The 12,121-nt window shown below is 38.8% G+C and overlaps 1 protein-coding gene across 1 annotated transcript; it reads left to right on the forward strand.

The window, feature by feature from the left end:
- Positions 1-1,980: 1,980 nt before the first annotated feature.
- On the forward strand, positions 1,981-11,914 carry LOC143858183 (thioredoxin domain-containing protein PLP3B-like). The gene is made up of 8 exons (XM_077368824.1): positions 1,981-2,281; positions 10,141-10,215; positions 10,319-10,366; positions 10,611-10,753; positions 10,845-10,917; positions 11,003-11,064; positions 11,239-11,336; positions 11,406-11,914. Exons 1-8 carry the CDS (start codon positions 2,198-2,200, stop codon positions 11,519-11,521), a joined length of 699 nt encoding a protein of 232 aa, XP_077224939.1. The 5' UTR covers positions 1,981-2,197; the 3' UTR covers positions 11,522-11,914.
- Positions 11,915-12,121: the final 207 nt, after the last annotated feature.

Below are 12,121 nucleotides of genomic sequence, written 5' to 3' on the forward strand. Positions count from 1 at the left end.
TAAGGTAGGTTTAGAAGGGTGTAGACTTATGTCACGAAGTTGCGGCCATATGCCGGAAAGGTGGAGGCCTAAACTAATTGTTGGACTCACGATTGTTAATCAAATTCAGCCGGGTGTGACCCAGCTGTAATTACGGCTGCAAATGAATTGAGCTGGATCACAAACATGTTTGGGTTTGGCTCATTAAGAGCTCGGCTCGGGCTCGTTCATTTACTAAACGAGCCGAACCCGAGCCCAAAAATTAGGCTCATCAAATAAACGAGCCGAATTCGAGCTTTGTATAGTTCGGCTTGGACAAGCTCGTGAACTTTTTAGGCTCGGTTCATAAAACCGAGCCGAGCTTTAAAGCTTGGATCATATATATGAGGAAAAAGATTATGCGCTAGAGCGCATCAACACTATATGCGTTCGAGTTCAAAAGTCGCTTTCCCATTGGCTGATTAGGTGTGGGCCACGATACGTTAACGCAAAGGCAAAAATATGGGTTTTCGACATGTTCCTTTCGTTAATACAAGGGAGAAAATAAGGGTTTTCGTAGTGCTCCTCGTGCAAACGAACGATAAGCTTTTTTACTTGAAAAGGTTATTCCTTCCGTTTGAAAAAAAAAAGAACAAGGGTTTCGAAGAAGAAGCCATATACCCTCAAGCTCTTTCGCCAATGCTCTCTGATGGGGTATGAAAAAAAACAACTAATGAGCTGTCGATACGTGGCCCTAGGAGGGCCCACCTCAAATCCAGCATCGGTCCAGGGGCAATCCGGTAATTACCTAAGAGTGGGTAAACCTAAACCCACAAAAGGGCCGACACCTGTCCTGGGGTAGGTAATCCAACCACCCCATGTCTCCCCCTATAAAAGGCCTCTTAACGCTCAAAGCGAGGGGTAAGAACTTCTAAGCTCCTTAAAATTTGGCTCTGCACTCCTGCTCATACTGACTTGAGTGTCGAAGGGCCCGTCCGGAGCAACGACTCCGGGTTAGTCTTCTGACCTCGTTTGCTCTTGTGCAAGATTCAATCTCCTTCACTTCCGCTCTTCGGGTCCTCAAGCCCAGCTCTTACGTCACTGCCGTATCTGTTACCGATTTTAGGCCTAACACTCTCTCCCTTCAATCAGCTTCCATTCAACGATTCAAAGGACTCCAGGTTAGTGTTGTATTTTCTATTTTTTTGGTGAAACCCTAAATCTACCAAAAAAAGCTAGGCTTGAGGGAACTTTTTATCCTTGTTTTATAGCTATTTAAGTGTTTCTTTTCAAGGGTTTCAACTATCTAGGGTTTAGGGTTTATTTTTTTTAGATTTAAAAATCTAGGGTTTCTTTTCAAGGGTTTCAACGATCTAGGGTTTAGGGTTTATTTTTTTGAGATTTAAAATTGTAGGGTTTCTTTTCAAGGGTTTCAACGATCTAGTGTTTAGGGTTTATTTTTTTTTGAAATTTAAAAATCTAAGGTTTCAACGATCTAGGATTTATGGTTTATTTTTTTGAGATTTAAAAATCTAGGGTTTCTTATTTCTTTCAAATCTCTATGTTTAGGGTTTCTGATTTTCGTGAATAAATGATTTGGGAATGCTTTTTTTGGGAATTTGATTGAAGGGAGAGAGGGCTTTCATGATAATTTCTACCATGGCACAAACGTAGCTTGCCGGATTTGGGCATGATTTCAACAAAAAATGATTTGGGCATGCTTTTTTTTAGTGAATAAATTGTTTAGAATCAGGAGAATAATGTTGATTTGGGTTTTCGTTCGTTTACTAAACGAGCCAGGCCCGAACACGAGCACGAACACCCCAAAGTTCGGCTCGGCTACTTTGCAACCCCAGCGGTAATACTATGTCATTGGGTCCCACCGTTGATTGACAAAACAAGGCCTATCAAGTTTATGAAATGTGCGGATTCATCAAAAAGGTGGGACCCAAAACGATATTTAATCCATGTAACAAAAAGTGAGGTACCAACTCCGTGACGTTTCGGCCATTTCGGTACCAGAGCGCTGGTATTGTCCCCCTAAAAATTAGGCACTTCCACCCACGTGATGGGTGGAAATGCCTAAATTCAGAATCAAAATACCAGCTCCCTTCAAATCAAAGTTTGTATTTTCCCTGCTGCCCTTTTAATAACTCAGATCATACACTCTCCCAGATTCTTCTGGTTCACTTTAGATTTTCTCCACGAGAGAGAGAGAGAGAGAGAGAGAGAGAGAGAGATGGATCCAGATTCATTCCGTTCGACCTTTTCGGGATTAGCATTCGGGAATGCAATGGCAGCTGCCGCTCGTGATTATCAGAAGGTTTTATTTTCTTTATCTTCTTGTTATTTGGGTTTTTTTTTTCTTTTAATCAGAAAAACCCAGTTTCTAGTTTCATTGATTGATACTAATAAAACCCATTTCCTTTTTAGTTACTAGATCTCGTTTTTCATCTTCTTTTAGCCCTATGTCTCTTAATATTCTCTATTTCTCAACTTATTTTCATTATTTTCAGTTTTTTTTTTTTCATTGTTCTAGAAATTACTTTAGCCTAGATGAGAGGTTTACGTTCTCGTTCATCTGTTAAAATAACCCCAATAGTTCTTTATTGAAAACATGTAGTTGTTGAGATGATCTTCTGAATATGGAACTTCATAGGATGTATATTTGATAGTTAGAAAAATTCTTTAGGAAATGTTGTCTGTGATCTTCAAACCCTGAAGGACCGCTCAACCGCACCTCCTCATACAGATTTCCTCTACATTTGCTCAATTTTTTATGACACTCATGGGGCATTTGAAGATTCATAGTTGGTAAATCGGTATGTTAGCCAAAACTGCTTTTAATTAATGCGATTCTTCCCCCTAAAGAAACCAAGTTACGCTTCCAGAAATCCAATCTTTTATCCACTCTTTCCTCAATTGGGTCCCATTATCTCTTCTTACTGGGTTCCCACCATAAAGCCTTCAATGAGCCCTTTACTTTTCCCCTTATCAACCAATCTACTTAATGTCTCGGCTACTATCACAAAATAGAAAGCACTACCCCAAGACTCTAGTGGATTGAAGAAACCTTTCGGTGTACCATGGATCATATTTGAAAACCATGTTGAAGATACACTACTCTTTTTTCAGGCACACCATCGATCTCCAAAGCCCGTTCTCCCCAACAAATAGATTAAGCATCCCATTAGATATTGTCATAGGCTTTCTCCGTGTCCAACTTGCAGATAAAGCCCTATCATCTTTCTTGAAGTAGTAGTCGATTGTCTCATTAGCAATCAATGCACTATCAAGGATTTGCCTTCCTTGAAAAAAGACCAACTGATTGCTTGATATGATCTTTGGTAGCACTATCTTCAATCTCTCCACCAACACCTTATATGGGCACCCAACTAGATTTGTTGGTCAGAAGTCACTCACATTTACTGCTCTTTTTACCTTAGGAACGAGCGCAATGAATGTTGCTCCCATCCCTTTATCTAACTCAAGTCCATCGTAGAATTCCGCAAAGAATTTTAGGAGATCTTGCTTCACTGCGTCCTAGCAGCTTTGGAAAAAAGCAAGGCTGAACCTATCAGGCACTGGTGCTTTATCTCCCCCTAAGGCAAAGAGGCTTCATCAAACGGTCTCTGTAGGATTATTGTCTCTCTCCTCCAGGCTGCTAATGGCACACCGTCCAGTTTTTAGACGGTTGATGAATTCTGACGAATACAGACGAGAGTAGCATTCCATGTTCTCCTTTGTGATAAATTCCTTTATTGTCACTAAGAGCTCCATCAATCATCAAAGAGTCAATCCGGTTGTCACTGTTTTTTGCACTTGTTATTCCACGAAAGTAGTCTGAGAGTAGTATACCATGATAGCTTCTCTTAGTAATTTCATCCTCATTTTATTTATTATTATATCATTTATTTTTTGTTTGGGTGCGTGTTGGATGGTTGGAACTACAATGTGGGGAATCGTATTGTGCCTATGTTACCACACATTTCCTGTTAGTTACGGTGGATTGCTATCATTCCTTGTAGCTCAAAACTAATGAAAAAATAGAAAGTACATATAAAATGATCCAAACGGGAAGGAAATTTGAAGAAAAACCAGTTGGAGATTGAGAAATAGGATATGATTAGCGTATGATTGAGCTACTGTGTGCTACTTGCCCGATTATTTCATTTACATACATTAATTGGAAGTTTATCTCCCAAGTGTGATGAATAGATTTAGTGTCAAGGTACTGTAATTTTTATTGACACCTAAATGCTGGAACTGCACATTCTTGCGACGGAAAGAAGGGAATTTCCCTCTTGAGGTGCTCCTAAAACCTTTTGTCTGAGTAAGTAGGCTTGCCAAATACCTAAAGCTCAAAAATATAAATTCAGCAAGGAGCTGATATACTATATTTTTTTATTAATTATGGTTAAGGAGAGATGGCTTTCTTAGTTAATTGAAAAGGCTAGGCTGATTCAAAACTTGTTCTGATGGTATCTTGTAACGTTGGACACATCTGTGACAACATCGGAACATCACTGTCAATGAATTTATCCATATTGTTAGAGGAATTGTAATTTTAATTTGGGAGATGAAGTTGGAACCACCCAGTTTTGCCTGGAGAATAAAGTTTCTTGTAATTTTGAAGCAACTTTATCACCTTTAGAGGGGACTGAACGTGTAATATGGATTCCTTGGGAAACAAAATCTATTTTAGTCGAACAATAATTCTAGGTAGTAAAGTAGTAAATTGTCTTCAAGGTGGCCGAAAGGTTTTTTTTAGAAAACTTTTTCTCAGTGTCTCAAATCCCACATGCTTCTGCTTGGTGAATCTGGCAATTTGGCGAGTGCGCGAATGGGTTAATGGGCGAGTGGCCAATAGTTCAACTCGGCGATTGGATAATCTAGACAAAAAGGTGCTGTCAGTAAATTGTCTTCAAGCATACATGTCACTACCATTTAATATGAGATAAAGTATCACGTCTATGAGAAGTATGAAACTTAGGGCATATATTGCATAGTGCATACCTCTCGGTGGTTTCAGATACGATAATTAGGAGCCTAGTCAAAATCATCACCATCTCCATTTCTATAAGGTACTAGTCATGTGGGGGAGAGTAATAGTATGCCCCATACCCATGAGCATCATCTCCTGGCCCACAATATCAATAAAATGGTACATATCAACATCATTAGAAGGCCCCATATCATCAACTAGGATTGGGTTGGTTTACTCAATTGGGTCACCGTCGCCATCTCCAACCTGCACCTATACCTTTTCAACACCAATCTATTTTAGGAATCAATAAAATTGAATAGGTGTCCTTACCATTTCCATTGCCACCAACGTTACCATCACCATCTCCATCACCGTCATCTATGATTCTCAGAGCACCCATCCTTCTCATGGTCTTATACTAAAGTAAATTTCCATTGGTATCATCCACCTCCATTCTTTTCAAATTATTATCATACTCTTGGTTGAAGGCTCATGGTTCTTCCTTTGGTAATTATGGATTTAATGTATCATGTTCTTAAATTGTCCAAATTAGTTGGATGAAAAAAGCCCTTATTTTCTTTCATTGTCTTCTCGTTTATAAGTCGCAGATGCATATTGCAGCATGCGCACACAAGCTTCTCCAACTTTGCCCTTTTTCCAATCTATTCGCTCGTTTTGCCTATACCAATGGCCCTCTGCTCCTATTTCTCTCACAACATGATGACAAACATGCTTGATTAAAGGTTCTCAGTGCTTACTTAGGTCAAGGGCATCTTCTCAATAATTCATTGAGGCAATCAGCTAAAAATCAAAGCGTAAAAATGTTTGTTTGAGTAAAGAGTAAGGCCTTCGAAGTAACTATCTTGATTTCTTATTTTCATCAAGCGACTGGCAAGTAACAACTGGAAACTACTTGGGTCATATTTGTATGGACGAACTTCTTAAGAAATAAAGTTTCTGAGGGCTTCATTAAAATCCTAATTTGTGATAAGTCAAGCCGCTACCTCTGAAAATTAACATAATTATTATTTAGATTTAAGCCAGCAGATCCACCACTCAAATGTTGGAACTTCATACTTTTAGCAGCACTTGAAGGTTCACATCTGATTCGAGTCTGCAAATAACCTTTTTTAGCATATAGACTACATGGATGCTTGGAGAAGTTTCTACTATATTGGAATACTGAATTTGTGTAGGCTGTAAATTTCATGAAAAAAAAAATGAAATGAATGAGTTTCTACACCCGTCAACCCTCTCTTCTTCTCCTACTTTTGACCTAAAAATTTAACAATTCTTAGACTTATAACTGACCCAGACCGCCCCACCCCCCATGACTGTAATTGCATCTACTCCTTTAGTAAATGTTCATTTACCTAAGGGAAGTCAAGTCAACTCTACCCAATTCCAACAAATCTTCCATCTCATGCATTTTTTCAAGATAAGCTTCCATTTCAACAAACACACCAAAATCCCAGAAAATCATGTAACACATGCAAAATCTGCGGGATAAGCTTTCAATTTAAGTAAATATGTGACAACCAAACAAATCTTTATATGATGAAATCATCTAGACAGCATAGTAGAAGGGCTATTTCGGCCTTTTTTCTTTTCTTTTTCTTTTTTTTCCCCGTTAGCTGATGTGGAAACATCCATGGGCGTTGTTTGGAGGGTTTAGGGCTGCATCTTGAAATTTATTACTTATCTTCTTTCAGGACCAATCCATCCATCACATATGGTAGTGTACCATACTCCTCCCAATTCCCAAGTTGATTTGAAGGGCTATATGTATTCTTTTAACTGATTAATCTCCCTATTAAGACTTGACTCATTGATATCATATGAGTGCGTGCCTTGACACCTTTTTCAGCAGCACTGGCTACATCAGACATGGGCTGGTAGTGTGGTGACTTTGCCAGCTGGGTAGGAATTATATTAAAGACTAAATAGCTGGTGGCATCTGTATGTAGCTCTTTTTTTCCCTAACCCTTTTGAAATACAACATTTAGCCTTAGTTGTTTATCTCCCTCGATCAATATATATATATATATATATATATATATATATATATATATATATAGACACACACACACACACACACAGAAGGGTTCCTGCGCTCTAGTGCTGGAAACAACGGTGGGGCCACATTGATGGAGTGATCCTAAGCATTCATTTGAAAGGCCCCATCATGGATGGGGTGTGTACCAAAAATCAGCTTCATTGGATCACCATAGGGTGTCCATTTGTGGGGGTGAAAATGGACAGATATTGTTTGTCCACTAATCTGCCCATTTTTCCACCCCACAAATGGACACCCTAAGCTGATCCAATGGAGCTAATTTTTGGTGGGCACCCTATCCATGAAAAGCCCGTCAAATGAATGCTTTGGATCGCCCCCCCCCCAAATGTGGCACCACGCTTGTTTCTGTGCTCGAGCGCAGAAACCCTTTTCTCATATATATATATAGCCCTTGTAGTCTCTTTCTTTCTTTTTTTCTTTTTTTTTTTAAATCCTAAACTATCTATACCTTTGATGGACTTCACCCATCCTTCAATTGTTTTTTAACGATAACAAAATCCTTAAAAGAAAGCATTAAAAATAATAAAACATGCGTGCATCCGGTGCCAAATTTATGCATCTTTTATGTTTTCTTTTTGAATTGCAATGATTTTATTAAGAAAATAGACTAATGTGGTCTATTACAAGCCAAACAAAAAAGAATAGTGTAAGAAAGCTAAACAAGAATCAAAGGTGTAGATAATCGAATAACTCCAAGGCTAGCCTGCCAACTCTGGCTCTAGCTAGCCAATCAACCTCACTGTTAGCCCACCTCCAAATGTGACAACATTTGATTGTATCCCGAAAACCGTTCTGATGTAGGACCATTTCTTCTATTTCTCTTCCCGGTCCTACATAATGTTCCAATATCTCTTACATCGCATTCGTACATCTCCATGGGAAAGTCACCCTAGTGCTTATCCACCAGATCATGTTAAGTCTTCTTTCACTATGAGTTGGTCAAGGTCTGCCTCCTTCACTAGACAAATGCCGACTAGGAGAGCGTACATTTCTACACTGGTAGCATCTCAGACACTCGAAGGACCAGAGAAGGCCCATTTGGTCACACCATCTGACTCACACATGAGGCCCCCAACGCCTGAAATTCCTGGATTTCCCAGACAAAACCCATCAAAATTAAGCATAATAAAATCTTGAGGAGAAATCCATTTAGGGGCCATTGTCGACGAGGGGACCTTACTAAACCAAACTACATCCCACTACACTAAGAGAGTTGATTTGAATGCCTTTAAATTCAGGAAGGCTACTGGCACAAAGCAAATCAATAGGAGATTTGTTGCCTCTGTCTACGAAGGTTTTTGGTGACCCCTTTGAAATATGTTTGTTCCTTTCCTTCCAGTAACCAAAATAAACTCCAGAAGAACTAAGCACCATAGACTAAGCACCATAGTTTATGACCCCTGTTGAGCCAGGGTGTGTAACACCACTCCGCAAAAAAAAAAAAAAATTCTTACCCTTGATCCACTATTAATATCAGCTTCGCTTGTGCATGGATGTATGGCCAGATTCAAGCACCTATGATTTCTACATATTTTCTTAAAATACAAAAAATGAAAAAATAACCTAGAGGTAGCAGGTTCGATCCCAGCTTACCTACCAAAAAATTGAAAAATAATCATTTAAAAAAAATACACAACTCAACTCAACTAAGCCTTTGTCCCAAACTAGTGGGGTCGGCTAATGAATCCTTTAGAAAGTTTTCATGAAGAAGGTGAAAGGATCTACCTGGCTCAAATTGACTAAGTCTAATCCTGACACTAGTTGCGTTCGTCTACATGGATCATTTTCTTCCATTCTCTCCTATCCAAGGTGATGTTCTCTGTTATGTTCGTAGCCCTCAAGTCTTTCCTCACTGTTTCCACCCAAGTTGTTTTTCGGTCTTCCCCTACCTCTTTTTACTCCATCAACAATCATTTAAAGAAAATACATGACTTATTAAATAGTACAAATCATCCTTATTTGCATCATTGATGCTTAGATTTAGTATCAAATGCAAGTATGTATGACATTCAAACATGTTATTTAGAAGAACAGAAGAAGACAGCTTACTGGTCCTTGTTTTTTGCCATTTGATGTGTTTTTCCTTTTCTGGGTGAGCATGGAACAACTGCATTAAGTTAGCTTGTGCATGTTTTTGAATTGCTACTAGTAGTGATGCATCTATCTCACAGCTAGAGAGACTGAATGACGTGTTTTGCCGGGGCTCATTAGAGCGCCAGTAATTGGTTAGGTGGTTATCTTCATTTCAGCTTGCTATAGAAATGGACAATAATCTCTCGTCAATTCCATCCACAACTTTAAGTGGCCTGTTCATGCTTTGAATCCCAGTCCCAGCATTAAGCACCAAAAGGATTGCATTTTTTTTTTTTTTGAATGGTAACCAAAAGGATTGCATTAGTTGTGTGGTTTTGCTATAGATCTTAAAGAACCAATCATGTGTTTGTGAACCACAGAATAAAATACATGAGAAAACCAGAAATCCTGCAGGAATTTTAAGGTATGATCATTTTGATGCCCTCTCCTGTAGATCACATCAAGCTTTGGTTTCTGCCTCAACATGCACAACAAAAAATATGGTTTATTGTAAAGAGTTCAACTAGCACGACTATCTCAGTGACAAGATTGAGGCATGCAAAAAACAACTGCCTAAAGACATCTTTAGGACATCTTTTCCATCATGCTTGATGAAAGGTTTAGAATCATCCGATGAGGGTGGGATCAAGGGCAATAGGCCGGAATTGTTCTGGCCCACAATATTCACGGACTCAATTGCCGTACACGTGGCAATGGCTCCATGCCATACATGATCCTTTTCTTTTGCAAACTTGATGTCCATCCCAAAAGATATTTCCTATTGTAAATACAATTTTTTGTTTACCTGAAATTTCACATGAGAAAATTAGTCACGTACTCATAGAGCTAAATGATCCCTATTGATCAATCTCGCGGAAACAAATTAGCAAATCTAGATTGCATGCAGGCATGTGTTGAAAGGTGCATTCAATGATATGGTCCTGTGTAATGCTTCTCCAAAAAAACTGCTCCACAAGCCGTTCATAGTACTTTGCTCTTGTGTAGATCTTAGTAGGATTTAATATAACCACCACTGCTCTTACAGGAATTGCTAGTTCAAGGAAATCCACAGGCATCCAGTGCAACCAATCAAGAAGTTGATCTTGATGAATTGATGGATGTAAGTTGGATTATATATCCATTTTTCAACTTTTCTTCCAAGCCGTATATCTAATCATCCCTAATCATCTGTGCACCTTAATTTACTTATTATTACATTTCAGGATCCAGAGCTGGAAAAATTGCATGCAGACAGGATAGCAGCACTCAAGGTAAAAATTTCTCAAAGTACCTCTGATGCGGATTGTAGGCCCAATAAGTGGCATATTTGCCCATTAGGACTTTTAGGGATTTATTTCCATGTTATTTAGTTTTTAGGATTTTTATTTCCATGGTATTTAGTTTTATGGATTTTATTTTCCTATCCTGCACCAACCTCCCTCCCAAGTTCTGCACTCAGTACCAATTTGTACCGTGTAAGAAACCCCCGTAAAAAGCTTTGACCTATTCCAACAGAGAGAAGCTGAGAAGCGGCAGGCATTAAAAAAGCACGGCCATGGAGAATACCGGGAGATTTTTGAAGGGGATTTCTTGGGCGAAGTGACTGGAAGCGAGAAAGTAATATGTCATTTCTACCACCGGGAATTCTACCGCTGCAAGTAAATTATATCCCTAAATTCAATACTATTCACAAAGGATAGATGGTGTTTGACTCAATTTTAATGGCGTTGTGTCGATTGTGTTTCGTAGGATAATGGATAAACATTTGAAGTCCCTTGCGCCTAGGCATTTGGATACCAAGTTCATCAAGCTAGATGCTGAGGTATTAGTTTAGGTATTACTTTACGTTTTACTGTTTGTTTTGTCACTGCAAATAAGAAACCTAACTTTCAGGCTTTGGATTGCAGAATGCACCCTTTTTTGTAGCCAAACTAGCGGTCAAAACTTTACCTTGTGTCGTATTGTTCAGGTGAGGCTGCTCTTCTGATCTGTTTTTTAGTTTTGCAATAAAGCATTCCATTTTAAGCCATTGCAACATCTTGGACAAGGCATTGTAGTACATCAAAGTGTAAGATTCTGCACTAGATAGCAGGATTAGGTTTTTCAGCAAAAGCATTTGTTTAACTGTAGATTTCTCTTTCAGGAAAGGAATTGCCACTGATAGGGTAGTTGGGTTTGAAGATCTACGAGGCAAGGACGATTTCGCAACAAATGCTCTAGAGAATCTGCTCATAAAAAAGGGTATGCTTTTTTTTGCTTGCTCAATTTTACACCATATTTAAGTGCATTCACTGAACCATCATATTTCAGGTATAATCAATGAGATAAAGAAAAACAACGAAGATTATGGTGATGACGATAACGGAGATAACAGCAGAGTCAGGGCCGTCAGATCCTCACTGATCCATGATTCTGATTCAGACTGAAGAGTGAAGGGATGTCTGTTTTGGTACTTTACGTATGGATCATTTTATTGCTTTCTGAGGCACATATTGCTTAATTTTATTTTTGGCTTATTCTCAAGAGTTACATGGGTTGGTTGATGTTACCAGACCAGCATTCTAAATGAGGAAAGAACAGAGCAGTGAGGGAACTGAGCCCCATTAGACTCTTAACAACCTTCATTTGGTATTCCCCAATTCCTGTTAACTTATTTGCAATCACTTGGAAGATCATCTTCTTAGATGTCTGGGGATCATCTGGTAGAGGTACAATTAACTTCCCCTCTCTGAAATGCAATGTGAGCACTCTTGGTGCACCAGTTCTAAGAACATACCTAATGGTTGGAAATATTACTTGTGAGTTGTGACTTGGCATTACCCATTAGTCTTTCAGACCAATAGAACCAACAGAAGCAATTTAATTTTACAACCATCATCTTTGTCTGTTCACTTGGCATTCTCCCTTCCCTGTTTCTGTAAATAATCTCTACTTTTTTTTTTCTTGTTGGATTTTTCAGCAACAGAGTTTTAGTGGTTTAAGTGAACTGCACAGAAAATACATGGAATCACAATGGTGCCCCTATA

Source organism: Tasmannia lanceolata, unplaced genomic scaffold, assembly GCF_043159265.1.
Source record: "Tasmannia lanceolata isolate RefF3 unplaced genomic scaffold, GAP_Taslan_0.1 ptg000025l, whole genome shotgun sequence".
NCBI classification, from domain to species: Eukaryota; Viridiplantae; Streptophyta; class Magnoliopsida; order Canellales; family Winteraceae; genus Tasmannia; species Tasmannia lanceolata.